Below are 21,069 nucleotides of genomic sequence, written 5' to 3' on the forward strand. Positions count from 1 at the left end.
CAAGGGCTATTTTACAGTCTGAGGACCTCGCCTGAAAACATTATTAAGAGAGAGAAAAAAATATATGTATGAATGTTTAAGATACCAGTCTGATTTACAAGCTAAGTATTAATTTAGCATTTTCAGTGGTATTTTAGTTTAGAAAAAATTACCAAAGTCTGAGGGTATATCACATTTTAAATTTCAGACCGGCACACGTCCGAAAACTGTTGTCCAAATTTTCTGAGTGTATCATGGCGGCGCAGATGGCGGTAAATTCGGGTAACAACGCTTTTTCTCACGTTGTAACTTAGTTTATTCTGTTTCATTGAGTATATAATTATCAGTTTTACCTGCTTAGTCACAGACATTGCGTATTTATTTGTAGGTTGTCTGTTATCGCATGTTTTCACCACATGGGTTTGGGTTGAAGGGGGCGGACTGTTAGGCTACTTTAGCCTAGCCATACCGGTGGCAAATAAACGTTAGATTAGCATGTGTTGATGGGCAAACACATTTCCTCCCCAGCTCCTTTCCACAGTAAAATAAAGTGTTAGATTAGTCATTTTTGATGCGCTGAATTCTTCTTCTATTGAGCAACACCTGACAAATGCCCCACTTATTTGTGCTCACTTATTTGGAAGTAAAACTGAAACTAGCCAGCGTTAGCTTTGTATTTCTGTTGTGGTGCTACTTTTCAGTGAGAGGTTTCTATAGCAGTAAAGTTCCAGGCTCAGACTAGTCTCAACCTTGTTATCCCCCCGTTCCTGTGCAATAAATTGGTGTAATTGTTTTCTAGTAATCGGCTTCGGTTCCTGGAGCCTGTCGTAGACACTAATGCGGTAGCAAGTAAAATACATTTAAATGGGCAAACTTAAACTTAAATAACACAGAGACTCAGCTCACTGTGTGTAATTCTACATTTAGTATATAAGTACTCTGTTGTCAAATACAAAATCTACATGGTTGCCTGTAATCCGTTTATATACATGTGTCTATATCCTAAGTAGTAGTTATATTTTAACAGTCCAGACCAAGACATTTAGATAATACTGGATTATTTATCACATCAAGGATTAAATATAGTATATTGCCAAAACTCCACTGGCTTGTGCAACAGTGTAATCTAGGTAAGCATGCATGTAGGATTCAGCAATCACAACTTTAGCCCTTGTTCAGATTGCATGTCAGTGTTTGTCCTTAGACTGCCTGGGAGGGAAGAGAAACATATGAAATGTACTTTGTACAAATCCGATCCAGTCCGAACACATTTGAGGTGGTTGATTTTAATCAGATGTCTACAGATGTGTTTGAATCTGGATGTGGGGTGGCTCAGACTGGATTTTAAGATGTATTTTCTGTCACAACCAATGCAATACATAATGCCCTTGAATACATGTAGAACAATGGAAGCGCTGAGCAGATTTAATGTTGTTATCTGTAGGGAGCTGTGGGAGAACACAGGAAAATCACTTAATCAGTGTTGACACATTGTTCATGACACCTGTCATTCCCACAGAAGCCTTTGCAAATAGATTAAAAATGTCTGGACACAAACGTGATCTGATTAGTAGCTAAAAACAAGACAATCTGTTCTGAAAAGTAGATTATAAACGCCTTTCTTACACCTATACTTGTTGGTATTGGTAATAAAACCATTGCACAAAGCACATGAAGGAAGTCAGAAAAGAGACCTTACCTAAGACTTTTTTTTTTACTACCTCAGGAGCCAGTCTGTGGGGGCCACTGAAAGAGCTATGGGAGACAATAGATGGAGCTGTGTTGAGGAGACAGCCGGAGAGCGTTCACCTCGTGGACCTGCAACTGAAGAAACACAAACCACACTTTCTCTCACTCTTCAAGAACCCGGTGAGATAACTTGCTATGAACTTTTCTGCAGTAAACACTGTTTCATATGTGAATGATCGAGGCATTTCTCCCTACATTGTGTTCACTATATTTCCCAGTGTCTACAGACAGATGCATTGTTCCATAGGCTGTCCTCTCAGGCTCTCTCAAATGTGTGATCTTCTCCTAACTTGTAGCCAAAGAGTGCAGAGCAGAGAGAGAAAGTACGCCGAGCCAGCACAGAAGGCATCTCCATCCAAGGTCAGCAGGGTTCACGGCTCCTTCCAGAGCAGCTTCTGACAGAGGCCTTCATCCTCAGTGATCTATTTGACATCGGGGAGTTGGCAGCGTTGGAACTCCTTTTGGCAGGTAGAGTGGATATATTTATTAAAAAATTTAAAAAAAAACATGACCTGAAAGCAAATTTATAAAGAGTGGTTTATGCTGTATTTTTAGCTACAAATACAGCTGCCCAGTTTTCATGATGGCTATTTTATTTTAGGTTTTTATTGCTCAAATCCATGATTTGGAGGCAAAGCCTTGTGCCACATTCATCTACATAAAGCACAATGAACAGCACTGAATGCACCTGTTTTTTCTCCAGGTGAACAACAGCAGCCCCATTTTCCAGGCCTTACACGAGGCCTGGTGGCCATATTACTCTACTGGGATGGAAAGCTGTGTGTAGCTAACTCTCTGCGCACACTCATCCAGTCACGCCATGGCAAGACCTTCACCTTGGATTTAAGGTAATGATTCTAGTAGTTAATTGGACAATGACAAGTGCTTTATTGTCCGGAGGGTCAAGAGGAAATATCTTTCCCTTCATCTCATATATGGAAAAATCTTTTGTTAAACTCATTGTCTCGTTCTCTCTCTCAGTGGAGAGCTGGTGGCTTTGACAACACGTTTTACAGATGAGCTGATGAGCCAAGGACTGACCAAACGCATCCTAACCTTGGTGTCAGAAATAAGTGTGACACGAGAGTTCGAACGGCTGCAGAAGGAGCGTGGTTTGGGGAATGAAAAGCACAGGAAAGAGGTGGGAGAACATCTCGTATTTATTGGAAACAAAACAGAATAGATTTGTTTTCACTGTTCCTTTAAGTTTCAGCTTGCAGCTGAAGTAAAACTATCGGTTGAAGAGATAGAATCTAGGCCTCATTTTCTTCCCACCTCTGTCGCCAGGTCTCTGACCTCATCAAAGAATGCAGACAGGCGCTGGCAGACAGCCTTTTTTCATGGACCTGCCAATCACCGTTGACTAAAGATGACACCCTGGCTCTCATTGGCCATCTAGAGACAGTGACAGCTCAAGCTGACGGCTCATTGGATAGTGTGAATCTTGCTCTGGTTATGGCGCTGCTCTACTGCTTGGACGTCAGCTTCATAGAGCAGGGAACTGAAGACAGAGAAGGTTAATGGATGTTTAATACTTTTTCATTTGTCCTCTTAGTTGGATAGTTTCCGCTCCTTTGCCTTTTACAGATATGAATTGTTTTTCTGTTGTTTTCCTGCAGATCTTCTCCAAGCACTGCCGTTGCTGACGGAAAGGCAGTATGTGTCTGCAGTACACAGCCGTCTAATGGACGGCCAGCCATGGAAGCTGCCAGGGTTGCAGGCTGTGTGTCGTCTGGCGTGGGCTCTGTCCCTGAGAGTGCTTTCCCAGCTCCCGCAGGGCTCAGGTAACTGGTTGGATGTGCATCAGAAAGGCCTTGCTGCTGTTTAAAGGACTGTCAGTTCACAAAGATCGTAACCATTTAATTTAGATGTGTGTGTTTGTGTGTGTTCTGCAGCCCTTGTTGAGTTCACTGAAGCAGATGAGGCCCTGGCTGACCAGGCGCTTCTGGGAGATGTCTTCCTGTTCATGAAGGAGGGAATATTGGGATGTGAGAGTTTTCCCCAGGAAGAATTTTTCATCCGGCGCCTCCATTCGCTCATCACAGACTTCCTTGCGCTCATGCCAATGAAGGTTGGAGAATTAATTCGTGTTCACCTTTAATTGGCTCGTGAACATACTGTGGTGTCGCAGTGAATCAGGCGTACTCAAAGCACGTTTTCTGCAGGTGAAGCAGCTCCGTAACCGTGCCGACGAGGATGCCCGTCTGGTGCACATGTCTCTGCAGATGGACAGCGAGCTTCCATCGTCTTTGAGGAAGGACTTGGATCATCTCATGATCCTTGTAAGTCTTTTTTTTTAACACATTTGTTAAAATTCTCACCAGTGACCATCATCCTTTAAGGCTATAAATACTAAAAGTTACACAAAGCCAGCTGAAATAAGTTTCAGGACTTCGATGAACAGCATTAAAGCAAAGGGTAGCAAAGTACTAAAGCAAAATGCTGCAGTGGCCTCTCACTTTCACATTGTCACACCATTGATTTGTGTTTTAGATTGGGGAGTTTTACAGTAAGGACCCATTTGGGCTGGAGCTGGGTCTGGAGTTCTGGTGTCCAACAGAATCTCTCCAACACACCTCCCTGCAGGGATCCTACCTGGGAATGGCGCTGCAAAGGCCTCCTCACAAACAGGTTACGGTCCCTAAGTTTCAGACGAGCAATTTGATTGTGCTGACATCAAGAATTTGAGAAAGATGCTGTGAATTTTTTATATTTTTGCTTCTTTCTTTAAAGAAATATTCTTTTTTTGTGATGCAGGTGGTTCTGTCAAAGTTTGTGCGTCAGATGGGAGACCTTCTGCCCTCCACCCTTTACATTCCTTACCTCCGCATGCTGAAAGGTCTCGCCAATGGTCCTCAGTGTGCTCACTACTGCTTCAGTCTGCTGAAAACAAACGGAGCCACACACAGTAAGATCATACTGTTGCCCTGACATCAACAATTTCATAACTACATTTTCTATCATAGAGGAAAAAGCTGTTTTTCACATTCATAAAATGTATTATTATCATTATTATTCAGTTATTTGATGCTGAAATTGCCCTTTTGGCTTAAAGAAATTGATTATTTTGTGGAGCAAATTGATACAATTACATTGCCAATTGCCAACAATTACAAGTAGTTTGTTGAATAGTTTTGAAATGGAGAGTTATTTTTTTTTATTAACCTTTATTTATACAGGTAAAATCTCATTGAGACCCAGGGTCTCATTTGCAAGAGAGACCTGTTTTAGGGAAGCAGCAGCAAAACACAAAGTTACAGATTAACTGAACGTACAAGAGACAAAAACAAAACAGGAACATATGATAATTAATAATAATAAAATTAAAGAAAAAGGAACTAGTTAAGTACAGTACATGTGCAGACCCCCACTGACTGTCTCACCAGCCTTCCTACAAGTAATTTGAAGTCCTCTAGTGAAATAAAACTGGACAGCTTCAGCTTCTGTTGGAGCCTGTTCCATGTTACAGGATAGGAGAACGCCTTTTTGCCAAATTCAGTACGGACTGAGGGGATGGCAAATGTGATGTAATCCAAGGACCGGAGGCTATGATCAGACTGTTATAATAAAAAGGGATTAAGTAAGAAATTACATTGAAAAAGCTTGTGGTATCTAAATGAATAACACATAGCTTGTTGTACACGTGTGCAGGTGACAACATCCAGGGAGTCTCGGGCAGTCCTGTGTCATGGGAACATTTCTTTCACTCGCTCATGCTCTACCATGAGAACCTGCGACGAGACCTCCCCAATCCAGACGCAGCGCACTACCGCCACCCACCACTGAGGGGCATCACCCAAAGGGAGCTGGAGGGGCTAACTTCCTTTTTGCAGTTACTCACCACCATCATTACATGGGTATGAAACGTTTAATTTGGTGCTTATATTAGTCGTGGAGTATCAGAACAAGTCAGAGTTATGTGTTTATTTCCTTTATTTTTCCTCTTAGAGTGAAAATGCTCGGCTGGCGTTGTGCGAGCATCCTCAGTGGACCCCAGTCGTGGTGATGTTGGGGTTGCTGCAGTGCAGCATTCCACCCATCCTGAAGGCTGAGTTCCTGCACTGCCTGGCAGCCTTTGGGAAATCACCAGAGATCGCGGCTTCCCTCTGGCAGTCGCTTGAGTACACACAGGTAGGACTAAACGCTGTTGGTTGATGAATTTTATCAGGGTGAAAAATGTGCCCGTTTTGATCAATTCAAGTGAGACCAACATAAATGACTGGTTCTTACTGATTATAAGACAAACTCTTCTTGTGAAAATCCCTTTGTGAGGATATAGAGCACTTAAAATAGTTGTTTAGGGGAAAAAAACCCACGTAGATCCCATTAATCTAAGAAGGATGACTTTATTTTCTTAATGCACCTCTTCTATTTGTGACCTTTTTTCTTTAAAACAGCACATTAGTATTTGCCAGTAAATGCTCATCCATGTGTGGAGTGTTTCGACTGATTCAAAGTAACTGATTGAAAGACATTATGGATGTTTTGCTGTACTGTGATGTATTTGATTTTCATGCTTCTTAATTAGACTGAAACTTGATTAAACTTAATTGAATTAAACTAATGATTAAACATGTTTAGTGTAGATTCAGAAAACCCTCAAAGTTCTAAAATACTTAAGTGCTTTATGCTTGGTGGTGCTGTCTTTGTAACTCCTTTTCCTGAACCACAGGTTCTGCAGACAGTTCGTGTCCCGGGACAGAGGCAAGCTGCAGGAATCGAAGTGAGTCTTTCTCCTGAAAGTGATGCCAGATTGTAAATATCCAACCTAGTTTAAAGTTCTCTCAGTGCTTCCTAACCTTTTAGATGGAGAACTTGGGCTGCCTCGGCCATTTTTTGTTCGTTATGACTAAAACAGAATTATTGTGGATCCAAATAAGACGTTTAAGTGGGCATTAAGTGCTGTTTTATGGGAAAGTAATTGCATAAATGAAAGAAACTGACTTCAGGCTGTGATAATCATCTTGTTGAGGTGCATGACCTGTAAGGAGGAGAACAGTTGACACACTTTTTGATTGGTTTATCTTGGTTTTCAGGTTGAGCTGAATGAGATTGAGTCGAGCAGTGAGGAATACCCTCTGACACGAGGCTTCTGTCACCTGATCAGCACATTGGTTGAGAGCAGCCTGCCGGTTAATCTGGGAGCAGGGCTGCGCGTGCCGGGCTTTCAGCCCTACCTGAACTTCTTGCGCGACTCTGTGTTCCTCTCTTTCCCCACCAGAGCATATCGTCGTGCAGCTGAGAAGGTAAGGTGTTAGCATGTAGCTTAAACATGCATATACTCACGTTTACCTACATGAGTACCTGTTCAGGTTTGTCACCCTTGATTCGTTTGCCATCTCTCAGTGGGAGGTTGCTGATTCTGTGCTCGAAGTGTTCCACAAGCTGCTGCGGGACTACGAGCCCCAGCCATCAGACTTCATCCAGGAGGTGGTGGAGCTGCAGGGTGAGCAGATCCCGGCGCACAAACCCCCCGGCCACAGCATCATGTTCCACCTGCTCAATGACTCGCCCATGCTGGCTCTCTGCCTGAGCCTCCTGGAGGAGGGTGTACGCCAGCTGGATGCTTATGCATCCTTCCCTGGTGAGAGAACACACTCTGCTGTTAATGTGTGTGTGTGTGTGTGTGTGTGTGTGCAGTTTTTCTGACAGCACAGTCCATCGCTCTTCCCCTGCAGGTAAAAAGCACTTGGAGTCAGCAGTGTTGCACTGCCTGTGTCTTCTGGACCTGGCTCTGCAGAAGGAAGTTGTGTTCATGGACCTCCTCAGGGAGAGCCAGGCCTCCCTGCTGGTGTCTCCCCTGGAGCAGCTCCTCCAGGGGGTCAGCCCTCAAACCCGAAGAGCCGATCACATCGTTAATGTTGCCAGGTTTGTGCGTCCCCACATCAGGATAAATCTGGGTACGTATTTTTGTTGAGGCAGTCCTGTCTTAATGGTGAACCTGAATCGTCTCTGGCAGGTATCTTTACCACAGTAGCTCAAACCCAGAGGCTGCTTTTCAGAGTGCCAAGATTCTGCGTCGCATTGCCAAATATCCCAACATTCAGGCCAGGCTGGTGGGAGATTTCACACACGACCAGGTATGTGAACGTCTACAAAGTTTCAAGTAATTCTCTTGTTTTTTTTTATTTAATTTGAATTTTGGAACAAATTTGTAGTGTTTTTTCCCAGGTCAAATGTTTGTTTTTGATATTAACTAGAATAGAATTATGAGTGGATATTGGGCAGCTTTGTAATATAAAGCTTTTGGAATGAGTTGGTAGCAGATTTCAGGCATTTTTAAGGTTTGTTGCACAGTCTGTAAGAAGCAGAAATCCATTTATGTCTGTTCAGGCTGTGAGTGACAAGCTTATGGTTGGCTTTGTGGAGTGTCTCGATAATGAAGAGGCAGAGGAAGGCGCAGAGAAAGGAGATGGTGAGACAGTTATTCCTCATTTATTGCTTGTTCTAACATCTTAAGCCCGACTTCATTTGACCTCATTTAATTCCTGCCATTTTAAACTCACCTTTCTCATTTTGAACAAACTTTAGACTTAGATCAGCAAAAGAAAGTGTCAAGAATCCGACATGAGACCCAGATCCACATCTTGAACCTACTCATCACCTCCTTGGAGCTGAAGACCCCCAATCTGGCCCTTTACCTTTTGGGGTATGAAGTCAAGAAGCCTGTGTCTTCGACTAACCTCCAGGACCCGGGTAAGAGTTTCATATTTACATGTTGTTTCCGATGGTTGGGTTAACTGAATAAGGGAACAAGTGACCCAAGAACATTGTGTCCTGTCTGTTCCAGGTGTGTTGGGGTGTCCGCGTAGCTGCCTGCATGCCATCCTTAGTCTGCTTCAGAGAGGCACTGAGAAGAGGTCAGGGCCTGTACTCACACAGCAGGCTCCACAGCTGGCTGAGCTCTGCTACCAGGTAAGAATGGAATAAGGTGCTTTGGCGTGGAAATCGCTACATTTACACATGAATATTTCATTGTGTTTATAGTTCAGTGTGTGGACTTTATCTGACACCTTTTCCCCCCTATCAGGTGATCTACCAGCTGTGTGCCTGCCCAGACACATCTGGACCCACCATGCGGTACTTGAGGACCAGCCAGGACTTCCTGTTTTCTCACTTGCAGCACTTACCCTTCATCCTCCCAAGTGAGTGCAAATCTGTGCTGAAATAATACAAACAGCAGCTGTGAATGAAAAGAAGCAAAAGAAAAGCACCTTTTGATGATGAGTGGGGGGAAAAATGCACCCCATACTGTCATTACATTCTGTGTGCTCCATCATCCCCTCAGGTAACCAGATTGCTGCCCTCTCCCAGATGTCTTGGCTCATGAAAACAGCTGCAATCGAGCTGAGGGTGACTTCTCTAAACCGGCAGCGTTCACACACACAACGCCTCGTCAACCTCCTGCTGGATGACCAGCCACACGCTCAGCATGCAGGTACGGTTTAGTCAAGTTAGGTTTATCAGAGCTCCAACAATGAATTCTGAACATTTCTTTTGTTCTGAAATTAAGTTTGGACTTGATATAATGCTGAAAGACTTTGAAATGTGCCAAAACGCCTCACATGTGCTCTGAAAATCACTGTCACTACGCAGCAAAAGTTTATGGATGTGTGGACCTAAAGAGCTTTGTTTTTTGGTCTAGCTGATGGAGAATCAGGGATGGAAGAAGAGACCAGATCAGTCAGTGGTTTCCTGCATTTTGACACAGTCTCCAAAGGTTTGTAGTCCACATTAATGTCAAATAGGACAGTACAGTTAGCTCTGAGCACCACTTGTGACACCAATAAGCTGTCGTTTAAAGGTGTTATTTTAAGAATTTTACCATCTTTGTCTTTGTCTTCACACCATCAGTGCGCAGGAAGTTGCTGAGTGTGCTCGATGCAATTGACTTCAGTCAGGATATGCCTGAGCTGCTGCAGCTGGATTTCTTTGAGCGCACTCAGATAGAACAGGTGATTTCCAACTGCGAGCACGTCAACGAGCAAGGACACACCGTGTGCAACGTGAAGGTGGGTTTCCAGACGGAAAGGGTCATTTATCTCCTGCTGGTTCCCTTTTCTCACACTTCTTCTCCTTTTCCTCCCAGCTGCTCCACAGAGTGTTGGTCGCTGAGGTCAATGCTCTGCAAGGGATGGCAGCAATTGGACAGAGGCCCCTGTTAATGGAAGTGAGTGAGCTGTAACTAATGGGATGTTTTGTAGTTTTATGGACATTATTTATGTGTTTGGAGGGTTGCTTCTTTTAACATGTAGGTTAAGATCTTAAATAGGTTTAAACTCAACTCTTATTTGCTTCCGGTCACTAACGCATTGGGCGGGGCGGTGTTAGGAAAACATGCATTATGGTTGGTTAGTTGTGAAAAAGCAGAGCTTGCTCTAAATGGAATGCAGCCCTCGTTAATACACTTGTTCTTGTCCCATTTCAAGTCAAACATCTTCGTGATTTTGATATTTATGTTACGGTAATGAAATATTTTCTCTGATAGTACTTTTCGTCCCTTGGCATGTTCTTGCAGGAGGTGAACTCTATCCTGCAGCAGGTGGTTGAACGTAACCGCGTCCGTCGGAGTCTCAGTGCAAAGCGACATGCGCTGCAGTCCTGGAGGAGCCTCGTGGAGACGCTGCTGACCGCCTGCCCAGCTGATCTCATCCCTGCTGATGATAGACAGCTCATTATCAGAGACCTACTGCTGGATCTCCATGATAAGGTTGGCGATGATTTTTGAACCGAATGTACATGAGTTTTAGCAATAATGACCAAATAGACATTCTATTGTTTTTTTCAGCTCATAATAAACTGTTTTGTATTATCTGTTATGTTCTGCTCATATATATTTATGGCAAACACTGAAATTATAACTAATTCCAGGTGTTATCGGAGGATGCAGCAGGAGAGTTGATGCCCATTGTTGCTGGTGCAGTCTTCACCCTGACAGCCCACCTCAGCCAATCAGTGCTGTCTGAGCAGCAGCAGGGGATGGGATCAGAAACATCTTCAGGCTTCGCCTCCATTGCCAACTCAGCCCTTCACCTGATCCTCCGCAAGCTGCTGGACTTTATCCTCTGCACTGGTTGGTGATTACTTAAAGTGCCTTTGACTCCATGCTTTCTTATCTGACATATTGAAAGTGAATATTATGTCTTTAACACCCATCAGGAGGTGGATACCAGCGTCTGCGTGCTCACCTGTACGGCTCTCTGCTGTACTACCTGCAAATCGCTCAGAAACCTGACGAACCAGACACTCTGCAGACGGGTAAACACACACACATCTTATTCTACAGTTTATGTTATCAACTTTGTGTCCATAGTGTGGACGATCTTGTTGTAGTACAAATAGAATACTGCTGGTATTTTCTGACAAACATTGACAGAATGATATTCGTTCTGCAAGATGCTTTGGAAATGCCAAAGAAAAGTGTGCAGATTTGTTCCTGCTTGGGTTAACTGAGTGAATCTCTTGCAGCAGGAAAAGCTATGTGGGAGCGTCTCACAGCCCCTGAAGATGGATTCTCCAAACTGCAGAGAGAAAACCTTGCCATTATTGAAAGTTATGGGAAGGCTCTCATGGAGGTTGTGTGCAGGGATGCCTGTGATGGCCATGAAATAAGCAGGGTAAGATCCAGATGCTTATTCCGCTGCATTCAGTCCCTTCCTAATGTTTTTTTTCCTGACTCTTTCCTTTAATGCTCGTCTTTTTGTCTGTCAGATGCTGGCTCTGGCGGTGCTGGACCGTATCCTGTCAATAGATCGTCAGAATCAGTGGCTGGTTTATGTATGTAACAGCGGCTACCTGCGGTCGTTGGTGGAGAGTCTGAGGCAGGATGATGCTGCTCTGCAGAGCTTACTCACACCTCAGCCACCACTCCTCAAACCGCTTTACATCTACGAGAGCAAGATGGTGAGGAATTAGTTCCAAAGCTCCAAAGGGGCAGTGATGTCTGTCTTCCTCTTAAGTTCAGGACTATAGAGGCACTAACTTTCCATTGTGTCTTCAGGCTCTTCTGACTCGTGTGGCTAAGACCGGTCAGGGAGCCGTGGAGCTGCTGCGCTGTGGGCTGGTGGCACAGCTGATTGAGTGCCAGGTGTTTGACATGGTGCCTGATAGCGATTCGCACAGGTAAGGATGAGCGAGGGACAGATCTTTGTATTATTTCAGTGTTTTTGTCGAATTGGTCATTTAGAGAAAGGAAAGATTTGTTTCCAACAATTTTACCCTCAGGCCTGAATTCTGAATCTTCATTTTTCACAAAAGGAGATGTTTTTTGCTGTGTTTTCTGATTTATAAGTGCTCTAAAGCAACTAGATTAAAAAAATCTAATCTTAGTTGTGGACCGTAAATTCAGCCAACCACGTTTTCCTCAAACTAATTTTTTACTTAACTCTGGTGTATTTAATTGCTTCCTCTCTTGTCCACATGAGCTCCCCTCCCTAAATGTACATTTCTGTGAAAGCTTTTCTTTGTATATTGTCCCACGTGGACTGCAGGGTTATGAGGGACCCATCAGGCTTCATCCCTACTCCCATGGACCGCTACCGGCAAATTCTTTTACCAACCCTGAGGCTCCTTCAAGTGATACTGACATCCACCTCCATAAATCACCAGCAGGGGGCAGCACAGGTAAATAAAATATCTGTAAAGATTAATTTATACTCTTCCAGAATGTCGACAACGAGCATTCAAAGTTCTGCGTTGAGGGAACACGTTGCTCTGCAGTTCTTCATGCCGGTAGGGGGGGTGTGGCTGTGTGGTTTCGGGGGTTATAGCCGAATCCTTGCTTTTTCTTCCTGTCACAGTTAACAACAGTAACCGATGGCAACCGAGGTGCAGCAGCTGTATTTGCAGCTGGAGCTCATCGATATTGAAGAAAAAATGCTTAAATTGCAAATGTTGAAGCGCAGGCGACAGAGAAGACGTTTGGGGGGGGTCTGTAGGACCAGCCGAGGCTGAACGGGTGAATTTACAACCTGGATGAACAAATGCACTTTAAATTAGTTCGAATTTCAACGAGCGTCTTCGCCGTATACAGCCATTAAGACCGAAAAAGGCAACTGCTGGAAAGTACGTTCTGAGCGGACCAATCACAGCCCTTACGGCCAAAATGGGGATTATGATTTGCCTGTGCATAGTTTAAATGTTGCGATGCTTTAGAGGTTTTGTTTAGTGAGAAAGTGCTTTCTGTAGCTCTAAAAGCCTGATGGATCCGTGCCATTTAATGGCTCTTTGTCTGTTATGTGGCGGCTCACAGAAGCGAATCGAGAATGACTGCGACTGTGTGTGTCTGTGCAGGTTCTCCAGTGGCTGATAGTCCACGCAGACACCATCCAGTCCCTGCTGCGCTGTCAGGAGCTCAGTATGGGAGCTTTGCAGGAGCTTTCGTTGTTGACTGGAATCATCAGTAAGACGGCTCTGCCAGGTATGGAGATAAGGAACTATTATCTTTACTTTTTAAGTCACCAAACCACGTATTCCACATTTCAGTGACTCGATCCGTGGTGTTCATTTCTGCTTTGTCTCTTAGGTGTTCTTGAGATGGGTGGAGATATCAACAGTGGCGCTCTGATGGAGTTTCAGGGCCACATTACCAGATTCCAGGTCAGACAGCGTCCTCTGTTTTTATTTGAGCATCTTTCCAACACCCAATCCTTTAATTTGTGACTAATATGTCCACTTTATAGTGCAGGAACTTCTCAGTTGATGAAAGTCTCTTCTTTTGTAGCGTCTGTGTCTGTCCCTGCTTGGCCGCCTGGCGGGAAGCGAACGGGAGAGGTTGTTAAAGCAAGCTGAGATCTCTGCTCCTGGAGACTCCGCAGAACAACGAGAAGAGATGGAAGTGGCCATGCAGCAGGTTTGAAAATGAAAAAGAAGATGAACTTATACATCACACTTGCTGGAGGAGGTCAAAGTAGTCAGCAGTAAAATGAATAGTGGCTAATAAAGGGAAAAATCTAATTCTAAAAAGGTTTTTTACCTTTTTAATCCTGATTAGTCATCAGTTTTGTACCACAATTGTCCTTACTCTTGATCTTCTCTGTCCCTAGGTGTGTGCCAACATCATGGAGTACTGCCACACCCTCCTGCTGCAGAGCTCAGCCCAGGCTCAGTTCAGCATCTGCCTCTTCAGCCCGTCAGGCAGCGAGCCAGCAGGCAGAGACGGAGGACGTCCCGGTCAGTCATCTTCTGTCTACATTTACATAAAAATGACAGGAAGCTTGTCCTCTTTCTTCTAAACAAGTACTGCTTTCTACCTTGTAGGGATACTGCCCCTTTTCTTTTTCTTACTTTTAATCACAGTGCTTACAAAACAGATCAGTTTAGAAATCACAATTGTTTCTTTCTGTTTTAATACACTCCTTTTTGTTCTTTAAAGATCTCTCATCCACTGTGCCATCCATGGCTTACTCGCGGGTCCCGAGCCTGGGTCTGGTTCTGTATCTGCTGAAGAACAGTGCTGCAGATTTCTTCCGGTTCCACCAGAGTCACAGACAGAGCCTGGGCAAGCTTCAGAGCCTCGATCAGCTTCCTCCAGAGGAGCTCAAGGAGGTACCGATGGACTCTAATACTCAAACTATCACCACCCTTACAGTCATTACGCAGAACTAGAAACTGAGTGCCTTCCACATGTTCAAAAAAACGTCTTTACATGCATCATCTACACTGTGAACCTCAAACCATCATTTGTCTTCGGTTCTAACCTCTCGTGTTTTCTGTGTAGCTGTGTCAGGGCCTAGTGTCGGGCCCAGGAGGGGTGGAGAAAATCTCATCAGTCCAGAGGAGCCTGCTGGCCAAGAGACGATTGGTCCAACTTATCAACAACAGAGCCAAGCTCCTGGCCTTGAGCTCCTGTATCCTTTGGCCCCAGCAGGCTTAACTGTAATCACAGGGCTAATGGCATTAAATGTTTTAGTGACTTTTCACCTTAAGTTAAGAATCCTCTTCCACTGTTTGCCTCCAGTCTGCACTTTATTAGCTGTGTTCTGTATAACTGTCACATAGAGCTGCCAAATCACAAGGTGCAGTGAGACGCCTTAACCTGCCTCTTCCTCAGATGTTATTGAGACCTGCTTATTTGTGTTGTGGCGCCACCTGGAGTACTACCTGCTGCACTGTACCCCCACTGACCCTAAAGATTCCCTATTGGCTGGAGCCAGTTTATTCAGATCCCGCCATGCAGATGGTAAGAATGTTTAAAAATGTTTTTTGATTAAATGCAGGCATGAGCCAGTAATGGGCTCAGTTTGCTGATAAAAGCAGACCTGCCAACATTAACGCTTTATTTTCCTCAGACTCATTTGGCGGATTGCAGGCGAGTGGAAGTCGAGGACTCGGTCTGTCCCGAGTCAGCCAACAAGACCTGGACCTGGTAAGCAATGCCTGTAAATTTAGCTGCATGTACATCTTGCACCTCTTCACCTACATTATTTCTGATCCATCCGTCTGGTCTCCTGTTTTTTTGTTCAGCTGAAAAGCGACATGGCTGCAGGATTTGGGGAGGCACTGCAGAGGAAGCTGGTGGAGGTGGAGGGATTGTACAGCCAGGTCCGCTCTCGCTACACCTTTATCCAGGCCTTAGTTCGCAGGATCCGTGGCTTGCTCCGGCAGAACAAAAGCTGAAACAGACGCATTAATGCAAAGACTGGCCAAGACCCACATTTTCTAATTCTGAATGAATTGAAGCCTCTGCCACGTTCAAAACCAGAAAACAGATGCTGAACACCAACATCGCTGATTTTGTACCGACCGGCTCATTTCGACTCGACTATTGTGACACATTTTGTTACCAATTCTAATTATGTCAGCTGAAGCTGTGGAAGCGACGTTCTTTAATGCAAACTTGCTTAACACGCATGATATTTTTACTTGCCAAGAAGAATTTGATATTCTTTAGTTTGGTCTGATGTCTTTTTTTCTTTTTGTGAAAATAAATATTTTCTAAATCTCTTAAATTGTGTAGTTTAAGCATTTGACACAAATAAAATACCCAAACAACACTATTCCTTACGCTGTGTTGTTCAGTCCTGTCTGCTGACATTGATCTCGTGTCGGTCAGATTCTGTCCATGTAGATTTGAATCTTTTTGAGTTTCCTTTTCATGTACTTTCTCAGTATATTGATCCTTTCTTACAAATGGCAAATGCTGGCTTCATTTTACTGGCAGGGCCTCGGCGCTGACTCATTGTGAAATAGTTTTCTTATCAGCAGAAGCAAAACAAGGAACCAAAACAAGACACCGTTTGTGAAAGTAGCATCAATGTCTGAAAGTAGTGACCAGAGAGTGGTTCGACATGCTGTTGAATACACTGTAGACAAAGTCTTTCTTGCACCAAACAAACCGCCTTCACAAATAATCCAGAATCTCATTTAATTTTAAGTTTTTATTTGTCGAAGGTACACTTTTTAGACTGTAAAGTGCGTATATTCTCAAACCTTTGGGGCGGGGATGAGAGGAGACATAAAAATCTGGATTTACATTCAGATCTAACGAGTTTTGTGCTCTTTTTTTTTTTAAACTTATCTGAACACTGAAGAGGAAAGGTCAGAGAGACGAGGCTGAAGTGAGCAGAGGGATGAAGACACTCACTGTGGAAAATATAGGCACATTTCTCCTCAGTCCATCCAGCACTGTTGGTAATCGCTGTTACGAAGGTTACGAAGGAAAGAAAAATAGGATGCACTTCTTAGTTAACAGTGACTGAGCAAATTTGTGCTATGCTCAACAATTCATGCTTGCATTACTATATAAATTACTTTAAATAAAATTAATTACAGCATTAAAAAATGTACATTTGTTGCACCAGCTTGCTATGTTTGATTGTGTTGCATTTGCATCTGAAGAAGAAAAAGTCCATCACATGAAGATGATGATCTTTGCTCATCTCTGTTCTCGTGAGGTTTGACTGTCCTGAGCAAACATCCTCAGTTATGTCACATTTTAGAGTGCATGATTGCATTTTTCCATTTCAACGCAAACAAACCGTACTATGCAGGCAAATACATCGGATAAAGAACTATAAAACACGAGCAAATAAACACTTGGGATTTTGCAAATATTGTTAACTACACCTTTAACGTTTGAGCATCATTTTGAAAGATGGTAGTAAAAAAAAAAATGCCATTAAAAAGGTGAGTGAATGTTATTTTCCAGATTCAAAAGTTAAATCTTTCAAACATTTATTCATTTTCAGAATTATTCCTTCTGAAGAGAAATTCAACTGAGCTAAAAACTGTTCTTATGCGTGTTGTTTAACCCAATCAGTATCATGTTTCTGGTCTTTGTTGTGAGTTTCTTCATGTCAAACAAACAAAAGTGTCATCGTGACACGGTAATTATTATAGTAAAATGTGTAAAGTCTTTGAATGATGGCGGGATAAACTGTAATATGGGAATTGTTCAGAGATGCTGTCACATTTGGAAACAGAAATATTTGCCTGCTGTTGTGGGTAAAGTTAAAAATCAAGGAGCCAAACTGATCACAATTGTCAGATTAACTTAAGAAAAACTGATCAGATATGTGATTTACTACATGAGCCAAACACATATTCATATTTGGTTGGATTATTGGTTTCTTAGTTGAATTTCTGCAAAATGTTAGTCTCACAACATATTGCCACTAAGAGAGGATTTGTTCATCTATGGCCACATACAGATGGCATTTTAGCCTTTTCTGCAGGGAAGACCTTTTATCTTTATGTGCCAAAGCTGGTTTGATTGGAAAAATAGTTCTTTTAGTTTACAAGAACACTCAATTTAACAGATTTTGCCAATATACATCCCAAGCGTGTTTGTACTGTAGATTATAGAGGAGAGATGAGACCATCATTATAAAAGCATGTGATCGTTATTACAGTTTATCAGTTTAACCAAATAAAATGAAGAATACTGAAAAAAATGCTTTACATCATACTTTTTTTTGCTTTTTATAAAAACAAAGCACATGACTAATTTCTGTACATAAAACACAGAGGCTCCTTTAAAAAAAAAGAAAAAGAAAGACGTATACTGTACAAATACACAGAATTACAGCACCAACAGGCTTAGTTTGGGTTGCTTTTGTGTTTTGATTCACTTCCTCAACAGGACACTGTGTCAATCTGTGGTATTCCACAGGCATGAGGTCCACAAAGACTTCAGTTTGTCTTTTTAGTGCCTGTTTGAGGGCAGTTGATGTATCCTGAGGAACTTCTGCTCTAGTGTTGATTGTACCAGAAATGTCTGTTAGTAATCCAGCACAGCTCTAGCAGAAGAAATCCAGGAAACAGCTAAGATAAAAGAAGGGGGGGACTTATCCAGCACTAATTGTTTCAATTATATTTAAGACTCATGGGCAGAATGGTAAGTATGTTTGTATTTCGTGCACGCAGCACACATCTGCACATCCAATCAGTTTGTGTGTAGAAAACACTGCTTATGTGCTGTCAGAATTGGCTTCTTGTGTGTTGTTGTTGTCCAACATGTGGCTGCCATCAATCTGAGGCTCTCCTGGCATCTCTCCCTTCACAGCCTGTCGAATCACTTGAAGCCAGCGCTGCTTAAGCTCTTCATTCTCAGCAGTGAAGTTGTGGACAGACTTGGACTGGGAGAGGCGGAAGCTGAAAGCCGAAAGGTCTGCGTCATCCACAGAATAACCCAGTAGAGGGATGGTACACAGGGCCTTCACATCCTGAGAGCAAAGGTGGAGAAGATCATGTCAGGACTGAAAAATCCTTGTACAGAAGCATATTTTTTAGCCTCAGGTTTGTAGTTTTACCTGTGGGGCTCCGTAGAGATAGAGCACCAGACATTCCTTCTCAGGGATGACACACCAAACTCTCTGCGAAAGTTTGCTTTTCTCAGAGTGCTGCAGGAAGCCACACATGATGCTGCTGTCTGTGAACTGACCTGCTTCGATCTGCAGAGAGAAAGACGGACACAAATCAGAGAAAAGTGTGTTATTCTATGTTATATTTCTGATCATATTCTCTTTTTTACATATTGAAAACACCCAAAGTACGCTTAGCTAAAACTTATGCAGACTAACACAACATTCCTGCCTTCATGTGATGTTCAGCTTACATTTAAACTGTTTTACACTGGGACACAACATATACATTACATATATATCTAAGCATCACCTCAAGAATGCCTTTCTTCTTGCCCTCAGCGACCCCTTCTCCTGTCAGGATGGAGAAACAGTCTCTGCAGACTTTGTTCACCTTGTTTCCATCATATTCAAGTGGCACCTTGTTGTCTGAGCATTTCCAGCACACCACCTGTAAGAGTAAGTAAAGATCTCAATCAGACACCCGGATATTATTTAGCAGGGTTTAGGGAGGTATTCGTATTTTTCAGCTAAGCGAAAATGCAACAGCACCCTAATCTATTTTCAACTGTATTTCATCTCAGGACACTAATAGTGTAGCTAATAGCTAATCTGTCATTGTTGAAGCAGCATTTTATTGTTTTTGTTTCTTTCTCTATGAATTCATCAATTAAAATGATGAGAAATCAAAGCCATCTCAATGTGAACAGTAGAGAGGTGACAAAAAAGTGAAATCAGCTGTTGCTCTTTAGCATTTATTTCTCATATTCAGTACAGCCGTCTTATCAGGTCACTAAAGGCTGAAACACAAAGGTAGAAAAAACAGTGACAGAGAGGACGTTTATTTTTCTATCAAAAACATTCCCCCACCCAACAATTCGATGGATTAGACAAACTTCCTCGTATCGTGCAGTCTTGAACAGTAAAACTGAAACAGTTTCTGCCAACACTGCAGTGTTTCTGTTAAAAAACAAGCTGTCACCCCTTCTCTATTGGAAGCAACCACAACAATCAAACTCATCATTCAACCTCATTGATGCAAAGATAAAACTAGTAAAAGGAAGCATGCATTAAACATACAAATTTTCTTTGTTGGCTGTATATTTGTACTCATGTGGCCTCACAGTCACCCCATGCTGCTACACAAAGCACCACTCAACAGCATCAGGATGACTTACATAGCCACAGGCTCTGCAGTGGTGTCTCCGCCGTGTCAGCGCATTGAAAGGCTCTTTACACTTCATGCACATCGTCACTTCATTGTCACGGATCCAACGAGGGGCCCGCTTCCCCAGCTCAGCTTTCTGCATCGGAGTAAATACACCCTCAATATGACAAGACAGACATATGCTGACAGTTTCACTGTGCAGAGTTTGGATGTGACACCGACCGACACTTCCTCCACGTCCTTCTGAGCATTCTTGAATGACTCATTCTTTTGCTGGAAGATCTCTATGGTCTCCTGGAAAGCCTAAGAAAGAATAGGAACAGCATCAAAAGTGAGCGTGTATTTGAATTAGCTTCAAACACACAAAATAATCAAGGGATATTATGGGATTGCATGACGAGTACCTTGATCCAGGCTGCCTTGTCTTGCTCTGAGCTAAAGAAAAGACAAAAAAAAAGCTTTAAAAACAGCAAAAAAGTACAATAAACACTCACTGTTCCTTTACAAACACCAAGAGAAACCAGCAGCACTTATTTACAGATTTACATGATTTCAAAACACGTCAATGTGGAATAAGATGAGATGTTTTGCAATTAAACCTCATGAAATTTCACGATAGCCATCAAATCTATCATAGAATACCTGGCCTGGAGTTCCAATGTCCTCTCCTTGCCTGACACTTGGAAAGTGTGAGGGTAGTCATCATTGGTCGTTTCCAGGACCTTCATGCCGTCAATCCCTATTCGCCTCCTCACTGTATACTTAGGTCCTCCCAGGCTGAATTTTGGGACGCAGTATAACAGCATGTTGTTGAACTGGCAGAAACAGAAACACGCAAAACTGAGTGAGATGAATGGATCAGCAGAATCGTAGTTCAAGTCTCCGACATCTCTTCCTCCCAAAGGCTGCATTATTAAACTCTGCAGGTAGCATGAATTACACAGATGGGACACATTCTGCGTGCAGCTAATAAAGAACAAGCCGAACATAATCACATCATGAGGCAATGCCAGTAATTGAGAGACTCCTGCATGTGCCCCACATGTATCCTCATACAGTGGTGTTCCTAATTCACAAAGGTCTCCCTCCTCAACATATTTCCCTGCAGTGCCCTTCATTAAATGCAAGCTTGACAGTTTTTCTCACCAGGAAAAGGTATCTCTCCATGGCTGAGGTGTTCCTGGCTGCCAGCTTCAGGATGTGGCCCTCTTTGATGAACTCATTAGAGGGATTAACGATGTCCTCCTCTTCACCCAGCATCTCGTATATCTCCATCAGTTTTTTGAGATTCTCCTAGATGAGTTGGGTAGATTTTTCTTTATTAGATGGGAGGATGTTGTAGAGATTCTGTAACAGGAAGTCAGCATCTCT

At 43.0% G+C, this 21,069-nt stretch overlaps 2 protein-coding genes across 7 annotated transcripts in view; one reads left to right on the top strand and one right to left on the bottom strand.

Annotated features, from left to right (window-relative positions):
- The first annotated feature begins 196 nt into the window (after nt 1–196).
- Nucleotides 197–16,378, top strand: nup205 (nucleoporin 205). The gene is made up of 42 exons (XM_072385412.1): nt 197–261; nt 1,706–1,848; nt 2,025–2,196; nt 2,432–2,576; nt 2,710–2,869; nt 3,016–3,244; nt 3,348–3,512; nt 3,624–3,799; nt 3,894–4,010; nt 4,222–4,359; nt 4,486–4,636; nt 5,380–5,585; nt 5,677–5,859; nt 6,401–6,451; nt 6,765–6,974; nt 7,075–7,312; nt 7,407–7,596; nt 7,688–7,808; nt 8,062–8,143; nt 8,260–8,424; nt 8,519–8,643; nt 8,759–8,873; nt 9,017–9,166; nt 9,374–9,448; nt 9,583–9,740; nt 9,818–9,898; nt 10,247–10,438; nt 10,600–10,801; nt 10,888–10,986; nt 11,197–11,345; nt 11,440–11,631; nt 11,729–11,850; nt 12,219–12,351; nt 13,021–13,147; nt 13,253–13,326; nt 13,451–13,579; nt 13,773–13,899; nt 14,102–14,274; nt 14,447–14,576; nt 14,780–14,908; nt 15,018–15,094; nt 15,193–16,378. Exons 1-42 carry the CDS (start codon nt 234–236, stop codon nt 15,343–15,345), a joined length of 5,982 nt encoding a protein of 1,993 aa, XP_072241513.1. The 5' UTR covers nt 197–233; the 3' UTR covers nt 15,346–16,378.
- The window catches only part of fgd4a (FYVE, RhoGEF and PH domain containing 4a), a 52,263-nt gene continuing 47,289 nt past the window's right edge, over nt 16,096–21,069 (bottom strand). For all 6 annotated transcript variants that reach the window (XM_072385418.1, XM_072385417.1, XM_072385416.1 and 3 more), the window contains 8 exons: nt 20,845–20,991; nt 20,341–20,513; nt 20,103–20,133; nt 19,921–20,001; nt 19,709–19,834; nt 18,844–18,981; nt 18,480–18,620; nt 16,096–18,392 (listed from right to left, as the gene is read on the bottom strand). In XM_072385418.1, the coding sequence (XP_072241519.1) occupies nt 18,138–18,392; nt 18,480–18,620; nt 18,844–18,981; nt 19,709–19,834; nt 19,921–20,001; nt 20,103–20,133; nt 20,341–20,513; nt 20,845–20,991 (1,092 nt within the window). In that variant the 3' untranslated portion in view covers nt 16,096–18,137. The remainder of the gene's footprint in view (nt 18,393–18,479; nt 18,621–18,843; nt 18,982–19,708; nt 19,835–19,920; nt 20,002–20,102; nt 20,134–20,340; nt 20,514–20,844; nt 20,992–21,069) is intronic.

The sequence above is a fragment of the Leuresthes tenuis genome, unplaced genomic scaffold (assembly GCF_036924035.1).
Source record: "Leuresthes tenuis unplaced genomic scaffold, fLeuTen1.0.hap1 SCAF_5, whole genome shotgun sequence".
NCBI classification, from domain to species: Eukaryota; Metazoa; Chordata; class Actinopteri; order Atheriniformes; family Atherinopsidae; genus Leuresthes; species Leuresthes tenuis.